We start from the raw sequence: 26,909 nt of genomic DNA, 5'->3' as shown, positions 1-26,909 counted from the left end.
AATTCAGACTTGGGTTCATGTATAGGTATATATCAGCTGCGCTTGCTATTGGAAATATTTAAACTAATTAAGTTCATTAGCAAATCAATTAAATGTGGAAGAAAGGCATAGAAAGCAACCATGGATACCAGAGACAGTGTGGGAGGAGGGTGGTACATGGCAGAGGGTGAGGGATAGGGAATCAAGGATAGCAAAAAAAAAAAAAAAAAAAAAAAAAAAAAAGAAAGGAGAAATTCTAGGTTTAATGGCCTGAGAAGAAAATAGCCATTGTGTGTATGTGGCGATACAACACTGAACCAAATCTACTTATTAAATCTTAAATATTTAACTGAAAGCTTATAGTAATCCCTCCCCCTTAGGTTTTTATTACAATAGAACACAGACACTCACCAGAGAGACAGACAGAGAGGGAAACTAAGAAATCATGCCCAAGAGGGATGGCCATGCCGCATTCCCTTCTCCTCATTTTCCTCTTGGATTTTTGGCAGGCAGGCACATGTACTCAAGGTGATTTTCAAGCTAGCAGTCCAGGATTTGAACCACAGTCAGCTATGTGGGAATCCAGCAACTTAAACACCATGCCACCTGCTGGTCTCTGCTTATAGTAATTTCTAAATCTAATAGTCATACTTATTTATGCTTATGAACTAACTAAACATTATCCAAAATGTTTTTATTTATCTCAAATTCAATAAATGTGTCCTTTATTTTTCTAATAAAATGTATTTACCTTTCCCATAAGAATACATTACAGTAAAACCCATGTGTTTATCCAAATTAGTTTTAACATTCATTCTATCAAATACAGTTTTTCTGTTTATTTCCCTGCATGAAAGTTCCAAAATAAAGGAACTCAAAGAAGCAAGATAAAGGGAGTGGGGTAATCTAACTTTGTTAGATTGCCTTTTCTCTCCCAAATTTAAGAGTATTCTGCATACAGTAGGGAATGAGCAACTGAATGAATCAGTGAATAGTGTCAAGTGGAGAAGGAGAAAAGAATTTCACAAAGTGTGCTATTCCTTCAGCCACCATTTTTATTGTGAGTAAAATAATTTGGAATATATTATTGCTATAAACTGGAAATAGAAAATATTTGTAAGTCCTAATAGTTTGATATAGTAAGAATAAAGTTTTACCCAAATCTGAGACAAGATGATATATGATCTCAAAATCTTTTGGGGATTGATAAGTATCTTAAATTTCGAAATACAACTTGTACAAATTCCAACAAAGTGAAACTCCACATGTACTTCTCCAATAACAAATATTACTACGTAACAAAAGAGCCTAATAATTGAAAAGGTCTGCCTGATCTGAGCTGTCCTCATGTATCTTATACCCAGACATTTTTTTAAAAGAGAGATTTTTGCTGTAAATAGTCAATTCATATTAAGTATTTACCATCTACTAGGCACAACTCTTAAGGGCTCCAAGTGTATTATACCATATTTTTACAGACAACCTATAAGGTAAACACTATCACTTTCTGCATATAACAAGTTAAAAAAATAACTGAAGTTTAGAGAAGAAATGACCTGGCCAAAGTCAAACAGCTTATAAGTGAGAAAGCTAGGATTCCTATATGTCTCCTATAACCTTGAAGTCCACGTTCTTAGCTATTTGAATCTGCAACTCCCAGATAGACTCACATTGAATTTAGTTATTGTTTACTTATAAACTTTTTAAAGGTTTTTGCCATATGGTGTGTGTGTGCTTGCCAGAGAGAGAGACAGACACAGACAGACAGACAGTGAGAGGGAAGTGAAAAATCAAGGGTGATTTTTCCTCCATTCTCCTCCTAGGTTTCTGGACATACACGCACATGAGCCTGGGGTGATTTTCAAGCTGCCAGGTCCAGAACTTGAAAACCCATGACTGAAAATGTGGGAGTTCAATGCCTTAATCAATATGCCACCTGCTGGTCCCTTGAATTTATATTTTAAAGATGCAGCAGCTAAAACAGATCTTCCTATGTAGATTAGCAGTATTTCTAAATACAAGTATTGAACCTTATATTTATCTAGCTTATCAAACCATAGTCAGCCTATTATTCTAACTATTTGAGCCATAGGGGGAGAAAAAAACAACACACAGCCTAGATAAGTAAAACATAGGGCTTTTCCTTTTCTAGTATAGACTATAAAAGGTAAGAGACTTGGCACCAGCAGTTAGTGTAATGGCTATGTCGCTGGACTCCCACGTACTCGACCGCGGTTCGAGTCCCGGACCCGGTGGCTTAAACTCACGCTGGGCGCGTGTGCGTGTGTGCCCAAGATCCCGAGAGGAGAATGGAGGAGAAGGGATTGCGGCGTGGCCATCCCCCCTGGGGGGTGATTTCTCGCTTTCTATCTCTCTGTCTCTCTCTGTCTGTCTGGTGAGCGCACGCCCCCTATAGCAAAAAACTCTCCCCTCCCCAAAAAAATGTAAGAGACTTGTTATATAGCAGATGAAATACTTCTATGTTGATCTTTCCTAAATGTTTAAGCTAAAATAGAACAAATGAATCGAGAGTTTTCCTCTTGAAATTTTACATCCTTCTTAAAGTAAAAGTAGTAATAACCTAAAATAGCAGTCAGTATCAAAATGACAAGAACCTTGGGAGAAAATGGTCAAATTACATTATAGTACATACATTATCAGATATATATCTGTAAAGACAGAGAAAAGATACATCTAATCCAATAAAAACAAGTGAGACTGAAAAGGAAAATATCTGAAAAAGATGGAAGGTGTAGTCAAGTATTGGGAGTCATGACACAAAAGGAAGATTCCCAAATGAAAAGATCATAGACTTGCCTACTTGAATTTAAAATTTCATTATAAGTCCTCTTATAATCAAAAAAAAAAAAAGTAACTCAACTCCATCAAATAGAAAATAAGCAAGTCTCGCAAGACAAGTATAGGAACAATGCACTACTCAAGAGAAGCTGGTTTCCACAGAGTGACTGTGGTTCAAATTTACAGTTGAGGTTAGTGGTGCATGTTCAACCAGGATTTCATGGGCTGGAGTACTTGAGAAAGGAGACTACAGAGTGCCCAGACTCTGTGCAGGGTGCTCATCTCTCACTCTCTGTCTCCTTCTCTCAGGTGTATATACACACACTCTATCATGACTAAAGGAAACGTTATTTTTTATAAAGACATTATTTATATTAATGTAATGGACTTTAGTGTATTATTTCAAATGACTTAGACATTCAATATGCTAAAATGTTTTAAGTTTTAATTTCTAATAAAATAAATATCAATAGAACTAAGGAACATAAAGAAAATTTCAATGGAGTTCCTAATAAATTTTGAGAATATAAAGGAGTTCTGAGGACAAAAAGTGTGAGAACTGCTGCATTAAACCATGTTAATTACTTTACATCGAAATCTCAAAGAATACTAGAACCATTTGTGATAAACATACATACTAAAAAATAAATAAAAACAAAGTCTACCCTTCAATGACAATCTAACCAAATAACTCGCACTGTTGGGAACAGGCATATATCTGGAAGAGAGTAAGGTTCAGAAATAAACTTGTGTGGGTCAAGTAACACCATCTGCAGAGTCAAGAGATAACGCTAACAGCAAATGTCAAATCACAAATGCTATGAAGTCCCATCTGCACAAAAGTAAACTATGATCATATCAATAAAACTCAAAATTGACTATTTCTAAGAACTGACCACACAATAACTCCATCAATATTTATATCAGCATCAAAAGTCCTGTAAATAGCACTTAATAATGAAATAATGCTAAGTATACTATCTACTTTAATATATATCTCCAATATACCAGATATTCACATTCCACATTATATAGTCCTCAGGTGTCCTTCTATTAATCTCTTTTCTCCTTCACCAAGGACTTTTAAAATCAGAACCCACTTCAAAACTGAATTAAAAATATTTTCTTTAGGATACTGAGGCATAAAAATGCAAAACAAAAAGACCTACTCCTTAAGCATCATTTTATTCTCTGAAATATCCAGATATAATATGATATAAATTTTTTTACTGATATATACTCAAAATTTGGAAATGTAAAAATATATGGTATTAACATTTGAAAGCCTATAGTTTACAGAACATTATACTGTTTCATATATATTACCTCATAAATCCTCACATCAACATTTTGAAGCATATATTCCATAGACTAGGAAACTAAGGTTCACGTGGGATTAATTAAAAGGCCCATGGTCAACAACAAAGAAACAAACACAAATTTTGACCTGGCTTTTATAAGAAAACAAATGCTTCAGAGAGACTTGCGAGTTACAATTCTTTTCTTCAAAAATCTGATAGCCTAATGGATGGGAATGGTAGACTTATGCCAAGAAAAAAGTTCCTCAATTTCTACCACCATCTTGTTTTGTGACTTTTGTAAACAATTTAGTTTTTATATATTAAACTATCCGTTAAAGCCTGGGTGAAAAATTACTGAACCAAACATTGAGGCTTCAGAGTTGCCTGTAACACACCTTAACAAGGTGCACAAGGTCTTACCCTCATTTGGCTTACCTTTCTGCACATCCTTGTCTCACTATACCCCCTTTGTATTCTACACTGGCAGTGAACAGACTGAAGCTTTTAAATACACTGTGTTCTGGGACCAGCAGGTGGTGCGGTAGTCAAGGTGCTGAATTTCTTCACATGGCCAACTCCATGGTTTGAGTCACAGAACCAGCTGCTTGAAAAACATGCTGGGCGCATGTGTGCACATGCCCCAAAGTCTTTCTTTTTTTCTTTTATCTTTTTTTTGGAGAGTTTTTTGCTATATGGCGTGTGCGCTCTCCAGAAAGAGTGAGACAGGGAGATAGAAAGCGAGAAATCACCTCCTAGGCAGGATGACCACGCCGCAGTTCCTTCTCCTCCATTCTTCTCTCGGGATCTTGGGCATGCACGCACATGTGCCCGGCGTGAGTTTAAGCCACCAGGTCCAAGACTCGAACCGCAGATGACTACATGGGAGTCCAGCGACATAGCCATTACGCTAACTGCTTGTCCTGTGCCCAAAATTCTGAGAGGGGAATGAAGCAGAAGGAACTGGGGCATGGCCACTCCCTTGGGGGGGGGGGATTTCTCACTTTCTTATTTCCTGCCTCTCTCTGCCAAGCATACATGCCCAATGGCAAGAAAAGAAAAGAAAGAAAGACAAAAGAAAAAAGAGAAAAAAATAGAAGAGAAGAGAAGAGAAGAGAAGAGAAGAAAAAACAAAAGAAAAAACAGAAGAAAAGAGAAGAAAAGAAGGAAAGGAAAGGAAAGGAAAGGAAAGGAAAGGAAAGGAAAGGGGAGAATATACTATGTTCTTTCTCAAGCCTAATATATAATCCCTACCTTCCTGGTCCGTTTTAAAAAGTTAAACCTATAGCCAGCAGATAGCATGGTGGTTGAGGCACCGTATTCCACATAGCTGACTATATAGTTCAAGCCCTGGACCTGGCAGCTTTCTTTTGCTCTTGCTCTCGCTCTCTCGCTCTCTCTCTCTGGTGAGCCCATGTGTCCTATAACAAATTAATAAATAACAATAATAACAAATAAAATTAAATTATGTAAATAACTCTTTTTTTTAATCTTTTTTTTCGGAGGTTTTTGCTACAGGGTGCATGCGCTCGCCAGAAAGAGAGAGAGAGAGAGAGAAACAGAAAGCGAAGAATCACCCCCCAGGGGGATGGCCACACCACAATCCCTTCTCCTTCATTCTCCTCTTGGGATCTCGGGCACGCACACACCTGCGCCCAGTGTGAGTTTAAGCCACCGGGTCCAGGACTTGAACCATGGTCAACTACGTGGGAGTCCAGCGACATAGCCATTATGCTAACTGCTGGTCCCAAGTAAATAATTCTTTAAAAGAAAAAAACTTTTGGGGCAAGTGGGTGGTATAGTTGTTTCAGTGCTGGATTCCCATATGGCCAATCACAGTTCAAGTTCCAGACCAAGCAGCTTGAAAATTGCACTGGACCTAAGGAACTACATGCCCAAAATCATGGGAGGAGAATGGAGAAGGGATTGCAGGTGACCATATGTCCCGTGAGGGGATGATTACTCACATTCCCACTTACTGTTTCTATTTCTCTCTGGCAAGTGCACGTACCAAAAACCTTAAAAACAAACAAAAAAAACTTAAAAGGTAAATCTAGTCTAGTCATTTTTAGTCTTTATTTTTTTTTTTTTAGGTTTGCTATAAGGTGTGTGGGCTCCCTGGAGAAAGACAGACAGAGAAGAAAAGCAAGCAATCCATCTTCTTGGGATTTTAAACATGAGTACACATGCACCCAGTGGATTTTTAAAGCTGCCACGTCCAGGAATCCAACTGAAAGACAACCACATGGAAATCTAGTTGCCTTAACCTCCATGCCACCTGGTGGCCCTGAATCTAGTCATATTTTAAGACTTGGCTCAAGCTCTACATCTACTGTGAATATTTGTCCTACCATACTAACCCAACCAAAGAATTTATGAATTCTTTTATGCCCCTATTTTTTGTTTATGGTGTCATAAAATCTATTATATTTGAATACAGTTGTTTTTGATGAGTTTCAAGCTGAGCAATTAATTCTCTAAAGCAAAGTTGCTACCTTATTCACCTTTCTTTATTCAGTAGTTAGCACTTGACCTAGGAGTGCTAAGCATACAATATATGATGAATGGATGGAAGCGTAAATTCAGTTTGACCATATATTGAAGTAAATTATGAAAAAGCTTAAGAAGCAGAAAATATTCTCCCTCTAGCAAATTCAGTTGCATGCTTTAATCTTGTGATGAACTGGGAAATAACAAATTTTACTCTAGACATTTGAAAAATAGTTCGATGGCTCACTCAAAAAATAAAATATACACCAGTTTGGCATTTATGTTTGTTTCCTATGATCATACTAGGGAAACTGCTATTTATTCAATTATGATAAACAAATATAGGTAATTCTTTTTAGGAGATTTTTGCTACAGGGTGTATATGCTTGCCAGAAAACAAGATATCACCCCCCAGAGGGATGGCCACACCACAATCCCTTCCCCTCTCTGGATTTTGGGCATGCATGCACATGTGCCCAGTTTTTGTTTTAAACTACTGAGTCCAGGACTCGAACCGCTGTCAACTATGTGAGAGTCCAGCAATGTAACCATTATGCATCTGCTGGTCCCTAAAAATTTCTTTATAAATCACAATTTTTAAAATGTCATTATTTCAAGAATGTCAGAGAAAATTCATTATGAAACAGAATTAAACCAAATATAAATAATTCAAGGTAAATGAGACTGGTCAGAGAACTTAATGTGATAGTTCACGTCCAAATTAATGTTAATCAATATAACACCTATCACTACCATGGGTTTAGTTCTCCAATACCTTAGATTGCTAATTTCCTAAATTAATTTTTCTCTGAAAAAATAGTTTTTCTATATTCCTGATACTCCATGTGATTTAAAAATTCTTAACTCTGATAACAGCAGCAATACCACCCATATAATCACAACTATACTGTAATGAGTTTACCATGTGCTACTTACCATGTCACATAGGATATCACATTTAATGATTATATCAATTCTATATCTTACTATTGGTATCCCGCTGAGGTAACCCAACAAGAAAACTGATTATTGATTTATTTTATTTATTTATTTATTTTTTTTTTTAAGTTTTACCTATAGGGCCACATGTACTCAACTGGAGCAAGACAGAGAAAAAAAATGAGAAATCACCCTCCCCTACCTCCCCGCCCCAGGGGGATGGCCACGCCACAGTTCTCCTCCACTCTCCTCTCAGGATTTTGAGCATGTACACCCATGAGCTTGGCATGTATATCAAGTTGCTAGGGCCAGGACTTGAAATGAGCATCTGGCCAATGAGATCCAGTCACCTTAACCTCCATGCCACCAGCTGGTTCCCCCAAAAAAGATGTTCCGTGAGATTCAATTACAGATTCACAATCAGTGAGTGAGAAGGCCCAGCAGGTGGTGTGGTGGCTGAGGTGCTGGACTTTCACATGGCTGACCATGATTTTAAGTCCCAGACTTCGTGGTTTCCTTTCTCACTTTCTCTCTCTCTGATTTGAAAATCTCTGCTCTTTCTATAATAGTTCACCATCTTTCTTTCTTTTTTTATTTTTATTTTTTTTAGAGAGGTTTCTGCTATAGGGTGCATGCACTTGCTGGAGAGACAGAAAGAGAGAAATCATTCCCCAAGGGGATGGCCATACAGCAATCCCTCCTCCTCCGTTCTCCTCTCAGGATCTTGGGCATGCACAAGTATTGGGCATGCTCCCAGTATTGAGTTTAAGCCACTGGGTCCGGGACTCAAACCAAGGTCAACTACATGGGAGTTCAGCAACACAGCCATTATGTCAATGCTGGTCCCCACCGTCTTTCTTAATCCTCATCAAATGTTATTCATTCAACAATCAATTCATTCAACAATGTTGTCCATCATCAAAATTGGACTGACATTATTTTAAATTTACAATAAGAATAGAATGCCAATATTAAGGACAAAATAAAACGACTCGAAGTTTTCATATGACAGTAAGAATAATTCATCATTTTAAATAAGATAACCAAATCATGCCACACAAAGGAATTAAAATAATATTTTCATTTATATGATAGGAAAAAATCTTTTAAAAATACAATTAGTTATTGAACAAGTGACCTAAAAATCAAATGAATCAATTATCTCTAGATTAGTCTATTTTTCAATGTTTACTGTTCCAAATGAAAAAAACTGGTCTGAAATATTTTTAAATTAGTAAGTCACTTATATTTATAATATTATGAAGTTTATTGTATTTTCATCACAGAACTCTTAAAAATATAAAATGCTGTGCAAATGATAACAGTTATTATTACACTGACCATATAATTTATGATCGAAACCTATGCACTTTTCAAAGAAAGGGGACACTATTAATTACTACAATGGAACAACAGATTTAACTAGGACTGTCCCAGTATCCAGGACATGTGGGCACCGAACTAATGTCCAACTACTTCTGCTACTCATTACATTCCCAGTGTTCCAATAGTTAGTTAGTGGAAAAGTATATACATGATTGGCATGTAAAACCCATCTAGCTACATAATTCTTTTCTATAACACATTAATAAAGGAGTACTTTCTTGCTATCCACTCATTTTTAAAAAGACTATTTCACCAAGATAGTTCACATTAATTAAAACTTCAACTATACCTCATTCTGAAGTTCATCACCACTTTTAACAGAAGCAAGCATATCATATAAAGTACAGCAAAGATCTTCTATTCTTGGTGCTTCAGTCATTTCCTTCAAGGTTGCATTTAAATACTTCTCAACTTCACACCACAAGAAGGAGACATTTGTTTTTTCTACAGGCTTGTGATCAGGGGTGCAGTGCTCCTGAAAATGTTCATTCAGAAACTTCTTGTAATCTAGGCTTATAGTTTTCTGAGTTTCACCATTTATTGGAAGTTCATCAAAGTGGTCCAACTCATACATGTCAAATGAAAATGCTAAATTTTTTCCAAAAAGTACTCTGTCACCATATTCCTTTTCTGTCACCTGGACAAGAGCAGTAAGATCATCTTGATTAAAACGAGAAGCAATTCTATTTGTAGCATTACAAGCTGCAGTGGCAGAGGATGATGGAAAGGGACCAAACATTTGTTTGATAGCTTTTGTCTCCTTGTGACCAACAGAGTCCTTCAAGTGAAATGTCATGAAGAGAAATGCAGCCCCACTTTCAATGGCTTCACTTCCATTATCTGTTCCAACTATTGGAAGACAAAAGAAACAGTATTAGGACAATTGAATCATGGATCAAGTTACCATTCTTGAAAAACCACTGTAAATATTCTTCTGAGTCACAACTTACTAATAAACAGTCCAAGAGCATAAAAATATATTCCCAAATTCTCGAAGAACAATTTTAGGTAAATAAATCATTCTTACTAATTACTCTATATCTAAGTACAGAACTGCCCAATAACCACATCTCTTTCTGAAACCAACTTAAGACATTAGCTAAAAGTTTTTTAAAACCAAATTTGAAAGGCTGATTTGGTGAGCTAGCTAAATAAACCATAGTAAGAAAAATATCTAAATTACAGACTTTTGGAACTGAAAGGAAAACTCAAAAGATTTATAACTTTCCAAATCTACTGTAAACCCAAGATGGCAGGGTTAAATTTACAGTTATGCAAAGTACCATCGAGAATATATGTAAGTTTAAAATAAACAGGGTCAGTAGGTGGCATGATGGTTAAAGTGCTGGATTCCCACATGGCTGATCGCAGTTCATGTCCCGGAGCCAGGGGCTTGAAAATTATGCTGGCTCATGTGTATGTACACCCAATGCCAAGAGGAAAATGGAAGAGGAGGAACTGAGATGTGGCCATCCCCTTCGGGGGTGATTTCTATTTTCCCTCTCTCTGTCTCTGTCTCTCTCGAGTGAGCGCAGGTACCTGATGGTAAAAACAAACAAACAAACAAAAAAACAAAAACAAAAAGCCATATTATATTACATAAAAGAAAACTGCTGTTTAAAAGAGGCCAGAAATAAAGTAATTAACAAAGTAAAAGGGGGGGGGGGTAAAGAATTATCCCTTAATTTATTTAGAGAATTAATTTCTCCTATCCAATTTTCTCAAAAAGAAGAAAAGAATCTGTATTTATGAGATGGAGTTTAAAGAATATTCTTAGATTTAAAATAAATGAATTTAAATCTTCTAGACACTTTGAAAGTCAATGTGGTTTACCTAAAGTAACAGTGGCAAAGTTAGTAATACAATTAACATTAGTACCTTTCTGAAAACATGGCTCCCATATCATTATTCTCAAATCTTGAACAGCTTACCATATATAGTTCGATCCAAACTCCTACATTGCTAGGAGCTGATCCCATCATTTTCCCCCCAACCTTACTGATTATTATATATTTCCTGTCCCAAACAAAGGGGTTTCTTAACAACCAAATACCAGGTATTGTTCCATGCTATGCCTTTTCTATAACTTCACTGATCGTTTTCCAAAGACTGTGATGGTCCAAATCTACACCCACATTTCAGAATCCAACTCAACTGCCTCTTCCAAGTCGAGTACAATGCTGTGGTCATTCCTATGCTCCTTTACAGTACGTAGCCCCAAACAGGCAATGTTGAAAAAAAATTATTGATTTAAATTAAATCTAGGATTCACTGACACCAGAGTGAGAGACAAAAAAAAAAAAAAAAAAAAGCCAGAAAGTGAGAAATAGCCTCCAGGAGATATGGCTACACCACAATCCCTTCTCCTCCATTCTCCTCTCATGACTTTGGGCATGCACGTACAACATTAGAGCAATATTTTTACACTACACTACCTCAGTATTTGTACTATATTCGATGTTTACATGTGTGTAGAAGCCTGTTTATTTGCACAAAAATAAGCATGAAATTGCTTATTTTTATATGTTGAGTATGTTTATACTCAATTTTCCTTGTTTAAAGTCTGTCTTTACTAACAAAAAATTTACAGAACATCTTCTGACATATAATTATTTGTAGTACACAACAAACATCTTCTACAAATTAAATGTGATAAAAAACATTTTATAAATTAAAAGTTGCTTTTAAATTAATTAACTGAACAGAATTTGTGTGCAATTTACTTTTCCGTTATGTACGTTTTACTTGCGCTTGGAGAACTTGGGTTTTGGATAATTTAAGTATTGTAATTCTACACATGATTTAACAGAACTGTTAATACTGATACTAAAACCTGAGCAAAAGTGGAATTCACATTCACAAACTCATTTTTTTTTTAATTTAAGAGTATTTAGAACACATAAAACAAGGCAATATATATATTTTTTTCTCATCTTCTGGTATGGGGTCTGTTGGTGGCTCCTTCACTGTTGCAATATTGCTCTCCAAGTCAGTGTTACTATCATTGGTTTTCTCCTCTGCCAGGCTGTTGACCCCCCCCCCCTTTCCTACTCTCCTTGTCCTCAGGAGAAGACATGCCTTCTTCCTCATTCTGTTGGTTCTCTGTCGTCTCTTCAAAGTGTGTCTCCTCTGTCTCCATCAGCAGGCTGTCCTTCTCCTTGGCTTTGTTCCGCCACTTGCTCTTCCTCAAGACTGGATGCTGCTCTGACTACACTTGGCTTGCTTTGCTCCCTCGTCTTCCCTCTCCTCCTGCCTTTTGCAGGCCTGTCCCTCTGCCTGTCAATCTCAGCTGCAATTTTCTCCATATACACTTCTACCTTCAGACTGCACAAACTTTTAAACTCATTGTTCAATGAATCTGTGCTTTCCAGGAATTTCCTCTTCTTTTCCTGGTGTTATTCTTCTATTTGAAGAAGTTCAGCTTCTAGTTTTCACTAATGAACCATTAAGGACTGGACCTGCCACTTGAGGACCTGCATTCTAGCTGTTGTGACAACTGAGCAGACATCTGGCCCCACACTCTAAGGCTCTCACTGATGAGGCAATGGTTCCTCCGGAAGTGGGCAGTGGCTGTGTGCTTCATGGAAAAGTCATCGTCATAATCATCTGGATCTTCAGCAGGCTGGATGCTCACGTAAGGTTCTTCCTTCTCCATGAGAGACTGTTTCTTATCTTCCTCTAAAGCAGCTTCTACATGACGTTTTGCATTTATGTAAATAAGGTAGGCACAGGAATTGTGATAGGCCTTCAGAGATTCATTGTACTCTTATCTTTTCTGTGCTTCATATTCGTTTAAATATTCTTGTTTGTCCTCATCAGAGAGATCTTGCCACATGCCACCAATAATCTTGCCAAACTCCCACAATTTCAGGTCAGGGGTGGAAATATCTACTTGGTCGCAGACGTTTCTGCTGTACCTCATGTAGGGACTCAGTGGCTTATCTGGTAGCTTTGGCAGTTTTGGAATGGTGATACCAGAGGACACCGTGACCTGGCTGGTGGTGCCCGGGTTCCCTCCCAGCCTGTAGCCATTGCAGGCAAGATGACTGTATGGACTGCATCCCACAAACCCTGGTGTGCTGGGCATTTGTGTTGCAGAAACTCGGGTGGGAGGTGGGCATAAGATGGTCTTTTTTTGACATTTTGGAAGATTAAGTTCTCTGTTCCTTAAGAATGAATCTGAGACACTGAAGGCAGCAAAGTCCCATAAACTCATTCTATATTCAACATTTTATATATATTATTTTGTAAAGATAGTATTATTATGAATCTTGGGATTTTTTTTTACCTAAACTAAAAACTTTCACATGAAATTACCTCTTTGTCCTAAGAAAAGCATCTCTATTTTAAATGCTAAAATGTACAGAGTTCGAATTATTCGAGAAAAATCAAACAGCTATTAAGTCATTAAACAAGATTTAGAGCAGTCCTCTAACTACTAAGCAAAATTCTTTTCACTAGGGCCAGCAGGTGGCAAGGAGATTAAGGGGGCTGGATGCCACAAGGTCAGAGAAAAGTTCAAATCCCAGATCTGGTGGCTTGAAAACATCTGAGTGGGATGTACATGCATACCCAAAATCCTGAGAAGAGAAAGGATTACTGCATGGCTAATTCTCCCAAGGGGAGAATTATCATTTTCCCTCTTTCTCTCTCCCTCTGATTCACTCCAGGGAGCACATGTGCCCTATAGCAAACTAAAAAAAAAAAAAAAAAATTATTTTCACTAAATCAAACTGATTCTGTATACATTCCTAGAATGTAGATTCATCTCTAATTTGTTTACCAGATAAAATATGAAGAATAAATAAATCATGTTAGGAGAGAAAGCAATAAATGAAAGAATAGTCTTATTACTAGAAGTGGAATTAACTTAAATATCCATTATTAGGTTATTGGTTAAATTATGCTACAGCCATATATTACACTCATTAAATACCACAGTGTATTCATTTAAATTGTGCAAAAAAAAAAAAGTGAAAGAAAAGTAAGTTATATCAGTCCGTTTTTCAATAAAGATTAAAATAAGTGCAGATTCACAAAAACATCAACAAAGATCCAAAATACCTTTTTGGAGTTTCTGATTTTTAGTGAGCACTGAATTATATCTTTTAAATTTCAAATAAGAATTTAAAAATGATAAACCTAGCTGGACTATAGTGCTCTGTAAATGTTAATACCCTTGCCTAACTACTAATTCTTTTTCTGTGTAACCTACTCCACCCACATGTGCTGGGCTGATAAGAATGGACATGTGTTCAAAAACACAAGATCTCTCAAAAGCAAATCTTTATGCATCGAGTTGCTCTGGGAATCTGGGAGTTTCAAATTTTGAGAATAATTGACAAAAAAACATTCTTCCTCATGGATGATTAGCCAACAAAAATAGAGATGGCTGCATTCTGAAAACAAAAAATTTTCATGTTGCTAAAACATTCCGCAATGACTTCCACTCATGTCACCTTCCTGCAACCATGATGGACATCACTGAACACCAAAACATGCATTCTGGTGTTCTGTCCACTTGTGGTGATGGGTATGACGTAGGGGATTCACAGCAGACTGCCCAGATGAAAACAGCTCAGAACTGGGATGGTAGAATGAAACCCCAGGCATGGCAGGGCAAAGGGGCCACTCACATTTTCCAGCTCATTTATGAAGCCTGCACTCAGTTTTTCAGCAACTGACATGTATGAAAACTGTTTATAAAACATGGAGAATGATACAGTCAACTGTCAATTTTGCCAAGCTCTAGCAGGCCCTACCTCTCCATACAAAAATGAATTGGAAGGGAAATCTACTTGCCAATCCTTTAGCTGCCTCTAAGCAGGCACTGACTGCACTGGAAGAATGGGAGTTGGTGGGGAGAAGACTTAGGAAAAGTAAAGACTATACACCAACAAACTGGCTCTACACTCCGGACATCTCAATTGCAATATATTAAAAAGATGCACACAGAAGGTCATTAGACTATGTCACATTAATAACAAATATTTGCCCTGTGTACTTCACAACTATACAGGGAACAAATGAGATGAGAAATGCACAGTAAACTATTAAAGCACTTCCTAGAATAATAAAAAAGGGTAAAAATAAGTGAAAGAGGCTTGCCAAAATTGGCATTAAGTGGCAAAGCATGATTAATACTCAATTTGGCTGGGTGACTGATACTCTTTCTATTATAAGCCATCTTGAAACTTAAAAACAAACATTAAAAACTAAATTTAATATGAAACTTTATCACATAAAATTATATAAGAAGTAATTTATTACTGAAAGATTATAAAACTTTTTTTAATAAAATCTAAGAGTTGAGTAATCATTATAACCTTAAATCATCCTCAACACACAATTTAGGTCTATATTTTCTTTTGATTGCAGAATAATAAGTATTTGCAAATTGTCGCTTTTAAAATATTTTTAAGAATTATTTATTATTATTACTGTTTTTAATTTACTATAGAGAATGTGCAATCACCAGAGAGAGACACAGGGAGATAGAGACAAAGCGAGAAAGCAAACTGCCAGGTCCAGGACCCAAACCACAGTCAGTCACGCAGGAGTCTAGCACTTTAACAACCATACCACCTGCTGTCCCCAAATGTCACTTTTTTAACAGCTTATTTTATGTGTAAATCCTTGCAAAAGGATGAATAGAAAATTTTAACTGAAAATTGAACAAAAATGTCCATACAGCTGTAAATAAATTAGTTCCTTAGCCAGTTAAACATTTATTGTATAGTAGAAAACATTTTTATAAATATCTTTTGTATCTATCATTTTTTCATGTTATTTCTAAACTTTAAATACCAGTTTTACTCCTAACACCTGATCTGAAATTATGAATACTATAATATTATAATCCAACAGTATTTACTTAATTTAGCAAAAAAAGATATTTAATTTCATTTAATTTACTAAAAAAATCAGCAAGACAGCAAGCTCATATAAACATGCTCTATTTGAATAGAAATTAGTTACCAGACATTTTTAATCTGATAATTATGTTTTCTTTTACAATTATGTAAAATATTTATACCAGAAATTTCCCTAGGGCATTACATTCAGTATAACAGATAATAAAGTGTATTACATATAACACAACATTACATGTAACAAAGTAGAGAAGTGATGATTCAACTTGAACATAAACTGTATCAGGCCTCCATAAATTTATTCCCTGTACATATTCAACTGAAGTAACAATGTTCAAGAAATGTTGAATACAGTTATTAGACGGAGTTACCTTCATGTTAAGTCTCATGAATCTTGCCAGTATTTTCTTCATTTTAGAGAAATACTCAGATACAAAAAAGTTATACCACACATTGAGGCTACAAAAGTAAACAAAGTGCTTTTTCTGGAAGTGGAAGGCATTATCCCATTTTTCAAATGATCACCAAATTATCAAATTGTGACATAATAGAGTTAAGTATTCAACATCTGGTTTCTAAGAAATAATTGCTATGATACAATTTCTAAGTTGCCTAAGTAATATAAGTTAATACAGACTTTAGATTACAACTCTGTACATCAAAGCACCTCCAGCAATATATTGTATTAAATAGGCAAAGCAGCGCTAGCGCTGGCCCGTGGCCTGGTGGTTTAAGCAGCTGGATTCACATGGCTGACCTCACAGTGTGAGTCCTAGACCCAGTAGCTTGAAAAACATGCCAGGTGCCTATGCATGTGTGCCCGAAATTCCCACGAGGGAAAGATGGAGAAGAAGGTACTGCAGTGTGACCATGCCCCCCAGGGGGGTGCTTTCTTGCTCCCCAGCCTTCTCTCTAGCAGAACATGATTCTTCTGGCAAATTAAAAAAAAAAAAAAAAAAAAAAAGGCAAATAGGCACAATGTTCAAGAAATGTTGAATACAGTCATTAGAAGGAATTACCTACATGTTAAGATTATCCCTATATTCATATAACAACTTGCTTTCTCTTTAAATAATTAAAGAAAAGCAAACCAAGAAAAGTGTTTGATAGACAAAAAAGAAAAGTAGAACAAGGGAATGAAAATAATCCAAGACAGGCTAGTCAGAGGATTAGTGGTTGAGGCAGATGGATCCCACATGGCCAGCTGTGTGGCTCAGTCCAGACCAGTGCCTTGAGAAACACACAGTGTGTTGTGTATGTGCCTGTCCAAAATCTCATAAGAAACGATGGAGAAGGGATTGTGGCCTGATCATTCTCTGTGGAAAGTGATTTTTCTCCCTCTCTCTGTCTTTCTCTTTCTTTCTCTCCAGTGAGTGCACATGCCCCCTGGCAAATTTAAAAAAAAGAAAAAATCCAAGGCATTTTTATGTGTTTTAAAAGAAGCCATTTAATTTTATGTACAGTCATTATAAAGTGTGAATACGCATCTTACGACTTTAAGACGGTATCTGGCTCCTATATTACTATCTCTATACTATAAAAACCTACATCAAATTACAACTTAACTTCCCAAGCAACTAAACTGCTAACATAAAAGTATGAATTAGACTTTATATAAAAGCGTCCTATAACAAAACCATTCTTTCGAATATCACTAAGGAAATAAACTATACTATTAAACAAATCACTGAGATTTAACTGCTATTTTAGATTTTTTTTTAATGTCCAAAGAAAAACATCAAAAACACTTCACTGTTGTTCATTCATCAGACTCTTAATAAATAATGTTATACTCATAATGCTATAAAAGAAATTAATAGCAATTATACAAATGTCTCTTTTAAGAAATGTAATGTGAATTTTCTTATATTTTAGAAACATCATTAGTGTATAAACAAATAATCTACTATCGGTAATCTACTATCAGTAATATACTAAAGCAAACTTGTTATGACACCTTGAACTTTTTCCGACTCAGGCAATGATACAGTATGTCTTTAGCTATTTTGCCATATCCCCAGGTAATGAATTTCATATTCATAGAGTATTTGCAACGTCCTCTTGATTCTGTTTATAGGGTATTCATTTGAAAAATCCTCTTGATTCTGTTTATATGCAGCTTTTATTTTATAATGTCTCTTGTGAAAGTCATAAATATAACACCTCTGTCTTTGAAACATTCAAAACACAACCTACATCCTAAGTTTCCTTCTCTTTGAGTTCTTTTCCATTTACCCAAGCAGAATTCCCTGCTCTTGGTACCACATCAGGAGATATATATATAATCAAAACATTTAAACCACAGAGAGAAGTTATTTGTTTATAGATGGCTACAAGGACATCCAGGTTACAAACCGTTCACTACTTGACGCACTTGATAGTACCGTTTCACATCATAACTACTCTACAAGGTCAGAACTGCCAGCACCCTATTACAGATGGAGAAACCAGTGATATTAGTTACCCAGTAGAAACTGGCACAGTCCAATTTGTACCCACAGACATTAAATGATAACTTAAATTAGCTCAAATGATAGGAAAATGATTTTATGAAAACTTGAAACTGAAAACTAAATCATGATACAAAAATATAATTGCAAACATCCTAAACAAAATATTTTATTGTGTCTATCTATATATTTAACATAAACTATAAGTAGAGTTTATTCCAGATATGCAAAGGTGGTTCTATTATCAGAAAATCTAGAAACAATCTATGCTTAATATTTTTAACAACTAAACGAGAAACAGTGAATACACAGATAAAATGTCTAGAAGTGGAGCATACTTTCTGGTAAAGAAAAAGCAATAAATGTGAAGAAATTGCCAAGGCATTACCAGGGCCTTGGGCCCTAACTGTATTAAGGTGCTGAACTATTAATACACAGAGAGAATCTGTCAAATGAAACAAATAAACCCACTTTGTCGCTTTACTACTGCAGTAAATTTTGATATTTGAGCTGAACACATTCCTAATACATTTATTTATGGATACACAAACATGTAAAATAATTAAGAAGGCATAAGAATGATAAGTATCTACTTATTTATTTAAATTGCCAGAGGGCTCTTGCACTATCTAGAGAAAAAGAAAGAGAAAAAGAGAGAGAGAGAAAGGATGTACTTCCCAACAGGGTGTGGTCATGCCACAATCCTTTTCCATCATCTCGTAAGGACTTTGGGCATTTATACACATGTGCCCTGTGTGTTTTTCAAGCCATTAGGGTTGTGGTGAGCCAAGTGAGATCCAACTCTCTATACAGTGCTTAACTGCTGCACTAGGGAAACAGCCTTTGATTTATTTATTATATTAGTAGTTAAGATATTGTTTACCAGAGACAAAGCAGGGTACAGGTGTTCTGACTACCATAGCCAATTGTTAAGCTAAATGGTGATTATACAGGCATTTGTTATCTTTTTCTTTTTAAAAATTTGAAATATTACATGAAAAATTTTAATTAAAAAAAGCATAGTTTTACTTTTTATTGAACAGAGTAAGAATACAGTACATATATAGTTCAAGAAATTATCACAGAATGAATATACCTGTACAATTTGATTAACTTCTTCCAGAAAAAGGAAAGGGGTTTCTGGTGCCCCAGAAATATGCCTCATATCTACTCCCAATTACTGTCCCTTTTCTCAAAAGTAACTACTATCCTGACTTCTTAAACCAGAGACTGGTTCCTGCCAAGTTTTCAACTTCATATACACAGAATCATACTATGTGTTCTTTTGTGATTGGTTTCTTTTGTCAACATAAGATTCATTTACATATGTAGCTGTAGTTCATTACTGACATAAGGAAGTCTGCATACCACAATTTATCTATGCCCTATTTAACTGTAAATTGTGTGTTGTTTCCATTTTTTAGGCCTTCACAAATAATGTAGCCATGAATATACATGTCTTTTTGGTGTACATGTATATGCTATGGTGGATACTATCAAAGTGTTATTCAAAGTGACTGTACCAATTTAAACTCTAGCAACAAAGGACAAAAATCGCTGTTTTACATTTTCAATCCTGACCAATTGGTGTGTCAATGCACTGACAGGCAAGTTGTTGGCGTCATCTTTGTGATTACCAAGGAGGCTGAGCAAGGTTTTATGTTTTTTGTTCACTGTCTATTTAGTTATGTTCTGAAAAGTGCCGATTTAGGCTCTTGCTCATTTTATACAGGATTATCTGTTCTTTTCTTACAGATTTGTGGAAGTACTTATTTCATCAGAAGGATACAAGTTTGTTTTTTTTCTTTTTGGTTATTTATCTCAACACTATATTCTACCACAGTATGGCTTGGTTTTTATTATTAATGAATAAAAAGTATTCATTCTAACATTATCCTCTTTTAGATTATACTTTTTATTTTAATAAATTTTCCCATACATCAAAACCATGAAAATATTCTTCTATATCATCTTTTAGAACATTATTGTTTTTAGCACTATGTTTAATGCTATAAGGTGCTTAGAATTATGTATGTAGGTAGATTTTTCTCATATATATTGCTGACCCAGCACAACATACTGAACAAATAGCTCTGTCTTACGGCTTTCATAAAAAAATCAAGTGTCCTAACATCCACAGGTTAGTTTCTGGACTATATTCCATATCACTGGTCTATTTGTGTAAATGCAAATATTCAGTTACAGAGTTGATAGGAAATTTGTAGGGTCTCTCCACCCACCTATCCATCATTCTTATCCTCCATCCTAGCTTCTGTTAACACTATAAAAATTCGGGACCAGCAGTTGGCATAATGGCTATGTCTCTGGACTCCCATGTAGCCGACCACGGTTTGAGTCCCGGACCCGGTGGCTTAAACTCACGCTGGGCGCGTGTGCATGCGTGTGCCCAAGATCCCAAGAGGAGAATGGAGGAGAAGGGATTGCAGCGTGGCTATCCCCCCTGGGGGGTGATTTCTCACTTTCTGTCTCTTTGTCTCTCTCTATCTGTCTGGTGAGTGCACGCCCTATAGCAAAAACCTCTCAAAAAAAAAAAACAAAAAAAAACCACACACACACTATAAAAATTCTATCAGCTTCCTGAAATGATTTAAAATCCTAAGTAACAGAGACACATGCCTACTATAAGATGCATTTTAATGGACTGTCTTCCATAATCTTGATCTCTTTATTTTCAAAAACGTTTTTACTTAAATCACATAAAATATATCATCATTTTCATTACCAGCAGAACATAGGTTAATATGATTGTTTACTTTTAAAATCCATGGAGAACAGAAGATAACTGTGTCTACAATAAGTACTAAAATATGCTTACAGTAAGGGCAAAGAATACTATATTTAAATAATTTATATTTTACCCCTAAAGCTAAGTTTTATTATTAAAATAATCTTGAGAGAATCAAATTGTAGAAAGGGATGAGAATACATTATGTATAAGTGAAGACAGGAAGACACAAACACACACACACAAAAGAAAAAAGCTGTCACTTGGAAGACATTATCAACATTACAGGTATTAAAGGTCATGGAGGATTTTCAGTTGAATACTCAATTCTTGAATTGTCTATTTAATAGTTAATGCACTACTGGAAACGTTTTGAAGTACAAAAATGCTGCAAGTGTTGTAATCCCTATATCATCAAGGCATTCACAGCCTATCAGGGATGAGACAGATGTAAATAATTATGAAGCAATGAGAAAAGAATGCTTAAAAACCATAAAATCAACAATAGTCTAATGGAGCAGTGTCAATGTGCTGATCAAAAAGGAATGTTCAGCACATGAATGAAGGTAACGTATGCCATTTCTTCAGATAAAGAGCATTTCACCAGATGAACACAAAAAGAAAGTTTTGCTTTTTTGGGGGGAGGGGGCGGAGGGGGGGAAGGTTGTCAGAGGGCATTTGCACTTGCCACAGAGAAACAAGAGAAAAGGAAACTGAGAAATCACCCCCAATGGGGGAAAGTCACACCACAATTCCTTCTTCATTCTCCTCCTGAGATTTTGGGCACGCATGCATATGTGCCCAGCAAGATTTTCAAGCCGCTGAGTCTGGGATTCAAACCACAGTCCCCTGGGTAAGGTACTGGGTAAGTCCAGTACCTTAACCACCATGCCACCTGCTGTCTCCTAGAAAAATGCATTTTAACACACACACACACACACACACACACACACACCAAAACAAACAAAAAAAAATAAAAAGAGAGAGAGAGAAAGACAGGATGCATTGCTCAAGAAATCTGGAGGGTAAACATGCTGTAACACACTGCTCGAGAGAAGCCAGATCCCACAAAGCAACCATGGTTTGAATCCCCAGCCTGGTTAGGCTGAAACTTGTCAGGTATGTGCATGAATTTTCAAGATCTGAAGGCTTGAACAACTACAGGAAGGAAACTGCAGCATAACTAGACCCTAAGAAGGTTGCATGTAATACAATGGCAAAGAAATTTTTAAAAATAATAAATCACGCCAGGCACATGTGCATGTGTGCTCAAGATCCCGAGAGGACAATGGAGGAGAAGGGACTGCAGCGTGGCCATCCACTCTAGGGGTGATTTCTCGCTTTCTGTCTCTCTGTTTTTGTCTTTCTGGCTACCGCACATGCCCTATAGCAAAAATCTCTCCCCTCCAAAAAATATAAATCAGATCATTCATAATGGAGCTTTTTTTTGTATATCATTCTAAGGACTAGGAATAAAATTGAGTTTTGGCTTTTTACAAAGATTTACCTTTTATAAAGGTTAAGTCTAGTGACAGTGAAGAAGTTGACTAAGGAAGGCTGAGGAAAACGAGTACTGCAGTAATTCAGAAATAAGACAGTAAAGCCTAAAACAGGCAACAGTAAATACACACGTGCTCAGTGTGAGTTTAAGCCACCAGGTCCGGGACTCGAACTACAGTCAACTACATGGGAGTCCAGCGACCTAGTCACTACACCAACTGCTGGTCCTGATTGTATCATGTTTCTATTTCAGAATTTTGATATAGGCCTATCTCTACCACATATCAACATAAGAATCACTTAACTTTAATGGACCTTGTTCCTTCACATATAAAATCAAGGGATTAGATAAGACGTTTCCTGATGTTTTCTCCTGTTTAAAATATCTATGACTCTTTTAATCGATATATATTGTGATAAACAAGTATCACATACTCTTATATACAAATGAAAATAATTTTCCTTATTGTTTCCCCAGTTTTTTAACACGATTAACCAAAATTATCTGTGTCAAAAGACAAAGAGGAAGGGGCAGCAGAGGGCATAGCAGTTCCATTACTGGCCTCCCTCATTGCTGACAGAGATTCCAGTCCTGGACCTGGTAGTTGGGCACTTGTGCATGAGTGCCAAGAATGGAAGAGAACAGATTGTGGTGTGGCCATTCCCCCTGGAGGGTGTTTTCTCATTTTCCCTCTTACTGTCTGTCTCCCCAGCAAGTACACAAGCCCTAAGGCAAAAAAAAAAAGAGAGAGAGAGAGAGAGAGAGCACGAGAGAGAGAGAGAAAAGAAATTATAAGGGCTTTCCCCCACGAGCCTAATATTTTTAAAGCTGATAGTTTTAACTATATTTCCATTATCAACAGATTTTTTACTGAGACCAGATTACATAGTGCACAGTGCATTTAGGCTTTTTGTAAGTACAAACCTGTTGAATTTGGAAAATCTAGAAAATAAAAGAGTTAACTATGCTTTTCAGATATCACAGTTTGGAATAATACAATGAATCTCAAACAGTGTTTTACCAGAGAATAATTTGTTTCATTTAGTTGTCTTTTTTTCTTTTTCTCCCAATATACTGTCATTCTTTTAATGATGTTTCAGAACAAAGGAAATGTCACAGAGTTATATGGGGTTAGTTTTATTATCAATCTTGGGAAAGTAACCTGAATTACACACAGTATTAAAATTTCATAGTATGATTTCTTTCAAATATAATCAATGGTTGACAATATTCATATGGGAAGAGAATAAGCAAGGTACAGCTCAAGTGCTGCTACTCACAGTGTGATAAGTGGGAATCTATAATAAGAAATGGAGCTGCATGGTTGTTAAGATTCCTCAGAGCAACATTAAATTTTAATTTATCTTATTCTTATATTAATCCAGACAATTGTTTTAAAATTCTAAATTGCTATAAACTTCTCATGCTTGACTGACTATATGATAATTTACTTTTGCATCTCACCCCCAGTCCATCCCTCTGTCCCAAGCTCCTTAATAAATAGCATTGTCTTTCATAATTATGAATACTTGCCCAGAAAGTTTAATCTTTAACTTAAGTATATAGCAAACAAGGAATCTTTTCTTAAGAATTATTTATTTGAGAACAGCAGTTGGCATAATGACTATGTATGTCACTGGACTCCCATGTAGTCAACCGTGGTTTGAGTCCCAGACCCGGTGGCTTAACTCAAGCCGGGCATGTGTACGTGCGTGCCCAAGATCCCGAGAGGAGAAAGGAGGAGAAGGGATTGTGGCACAGCCATCCCCCCTAAGGGGGTGATTTCTCGCTTTCTGTCTCTCTGTCTCTCTGCTCTCTGGTGAGCGCATGCGCCCAATAGCAAAAACCTCTCAAAAACAAAAAGGATTATTTAATTTTATTTATCATTATTATTATTTTTTAACTTTCTACAGGGTACATGCACTCACAAGAGAGAAACAGAGGGAAAGTGAGAAAGCAAGCCACAAGGTCCAGGACTCAAATTGTGGTCAGACATGTGAAAGTCCAGCACCCCAATCACCATGCCACCTGCTGGCCCCAAGAAATCTTTTTTTGGAACCTTATTCTTACAGGTTCACAGGAAAACAAAAACAAAAACAACTATACCTATTTGTTTCGCTGCATGTAATATATCTTTTAAGTCTTCATTTACACTCTGCATTTCACTCTTGTCCAATTTTTCATTCAAAAATTTTATTATCTTCTCCCACGTCAGGCCCAAATCTAAAACTTGTTCCTGAAGTTTAGATCGTTTCATCTACAACAGAAAACAAAATACAGAGAATAAAAAGTTTTTGTCAAATACATCACTTACCATACATGAGTACTTCAAAAAGTTAGTAGCAAGATGGAATGAAAGTTTATTTTGGTACAGAAAATAATTTGTGATCTATGTATAGTTTTTTCATAATATACATTATTGAGAAACTATTTGTAGACTCCTCACAAATCTGCATTATATTATACAACATGGTTACTACCCACAAGAATTCAAAGTTGTATTCATTTACATCCAAACTGACTACTCCCAGGATCTTTATTTAAATGTGATTTCACAGAATCTCATTTGTTTAAAAGAAACATTTAATAAAAGCTTTTCTTACACTCTTAATTATAATTAATGCTTATTATAAAATCGTTTTTATATAGTGGAGTAAAAAAGTTCAACATCCAGAGAACAACTGGTAACATCCCACATACCTCTTTCCATTTTCCTAACTTCTTGCCTTTAACATAGCTTAGACTACAGTGTATATCAATAAAAGTTTTATGATATGTGTTTTTTGATAAAATGCACTTAAAGAAAATTAGATTCCCACAATGGGTTCAATACAGTAAAGCCAGAATTGTGCTGGACTCCCACGTAGTCGACCGCGATTCGCGTCCTGGACCCGGTGGCTTAAAACTCACACCGGGCGCGTGTGCGTGCGTGCCCAAGATCCCAAGAGGAGAATGGAGGAGAAGGGATGGCGGTGTGACCATCCCCCCAGGGGTGATGTCTCGCTTTCTGTCTCTATGTCTGTCTGTCTGGCGAGCGCACACGCCCTATAGCGAAAACCTCCCCCCCCCAAAAAAAAACATATGCCCTGATTTGTGGCTCAGAAAACCCAGCCATTGAATCTATCTAGAAAACAATTTGAAGAAATTCATTCCATTGGACAAAAGGTGATACTCCAAAGTGATAACTATTTTGTTCTCGTGAGACCTAACTGTTTATAGCAAGGATAAAACTAGCATCATATATTGTAAAGCTGACTCAGGTAAAGAAACTTTTCCATATAGTAATTACTACTAAAAGAGGAGTCAGAATTTCTATGAAATCAAAACAGAATTTACAGCCCATATTAATTTTTGTTTCTTCTAAAATTTATTTCTACAGTTTTAGTCATAAGGTGGATTTTTAAATTATAATGTCTTTAAGTTTTAAGTGCATGTCTTACCAATTATGAGGATGAGACAAAGCCAATTAGCAGACCAACTACTGAGTCCCTGAGATTATTATTCATATTTCCTACATTAAAGCACAGACATTATTTCTGTTTATTTGATAGAAATTTTTTTAACCAGGGACCTAAAAGCTTACTTAGATGGCCAAGGGGTAAATTACTGAATTAAAATGCAAACTAACTGTAGCAGGGACCTTAGCAACAGAAAAATTAACAACAAAAATGCATTATCATTACTCTGATTATTTCTTTTCACAATAGCATTTTAGGTATTTAATATTAAGTATTCACATAGAAAATATCAGTATACCCATCCTCCCTCTTTATGTCACATCAAACAAGATAATACCTCCATTTTAAAGATATACAGCTAAGAAAAAGAATGTCAAATGTTTGCCTACTCTATGTTTTTCATCTAAAAACATTTACCTTTAAGTCAGCCACTTCTTCATTATAATTATCTTGCTTGGTGACATTTGAAAAGGAGCGCAATGCTCCTGTGAGACGGGGTAAAGCCATCTGTTATTCAATCAGTGATCCATACAATGAGAAATCTGAAACTGAAACAAAACAAGATGATATTTATCTGCTCAAAGGAAGTGGAAGAGGTAATCAAATAACAAATTGACTGTAGAGAAAAAAAGAAACCAATTAGTTAAAAAAAAAAAAAAACTACCAATGTAGAAAAACTTCCCGAGACATACTTTCTAACCATGCAGTTTTTAAATAATGCAGTAGCTATGGTTATAAAAGGAAAAACACAAAGAAGGAAACTTTTGGGGAGGTACTACTGTAACAGTCCCTCAAAATGAGACCTAGGAATTTACAAGTACAGGCTTCAAATATTGCTACCACTTACCAATAATATTAAGAAAGAAGAAAACACTTGCCCATCTTTATCCTAATTTGATTTTACACTGGCTAACTTTAAATTTCACAATAGTCCAGTGATTCTCTCTGCTTGGAGTGCTCTTCCCCCTGAAGCTCAAGCAGTGACAGACTT

The 26,909-nt window shown here is 36.0% G+C and overlaps 1 protein-coding gene and 1 pseudogene across 1 annotated transcript in view; both read right to left on the bottom strand.

Moving 5' to 3' along the window:
• ASCC3 (activating signal cointegrator 1 complex subunit 3) overlaps window positions 1-26,909 on the bottom strand; it is a 402,674-nt gene that overhangs the window by 351,638 nt on the left and 24,127 nt on the right. The window contains 3 exon segments of the mRNA XM_006148783.2: window positions 9,181-9,740; window positions 24,567-24,717; window positions 26,336-26,466. Coding sequence (XP_006148845.1) covers window positions 9,181-9,740; window positions 24,567-24,717; window positions 26,336-26,425 — 801 coding nt within the window. The 5' untranslated portion in view covers window positions 26,426-26,466.
• Window positions 11,772-13,002, bottom strand: LOC102472088 (SWI/SNF-related matrix-associated actin-dependent regulator of chromatin subfamily E member 1 pseudogene; annotated as a pseudogene).

The sequence above is a fragment of the Tupaia chinensis genome, unplaced genomic scaffold (genome assembly GCF_000334495.1).
Source record: "Tupaia chinensis unplaced genomic scaffold, TupChi_1.0 Scaffold000244_1, whole genome shotgun sequence".
NCBI classification, from domain to species: domain Eukaryota; kingdom Metazoa; phylum Chordata; class Mammalia; order Scandentia; family Tupaiidae; genus Tupaia; species Tupaia belangeri.
This window is presented reverse-complemented; position numbering and strand designations above follow the sequence as displayed.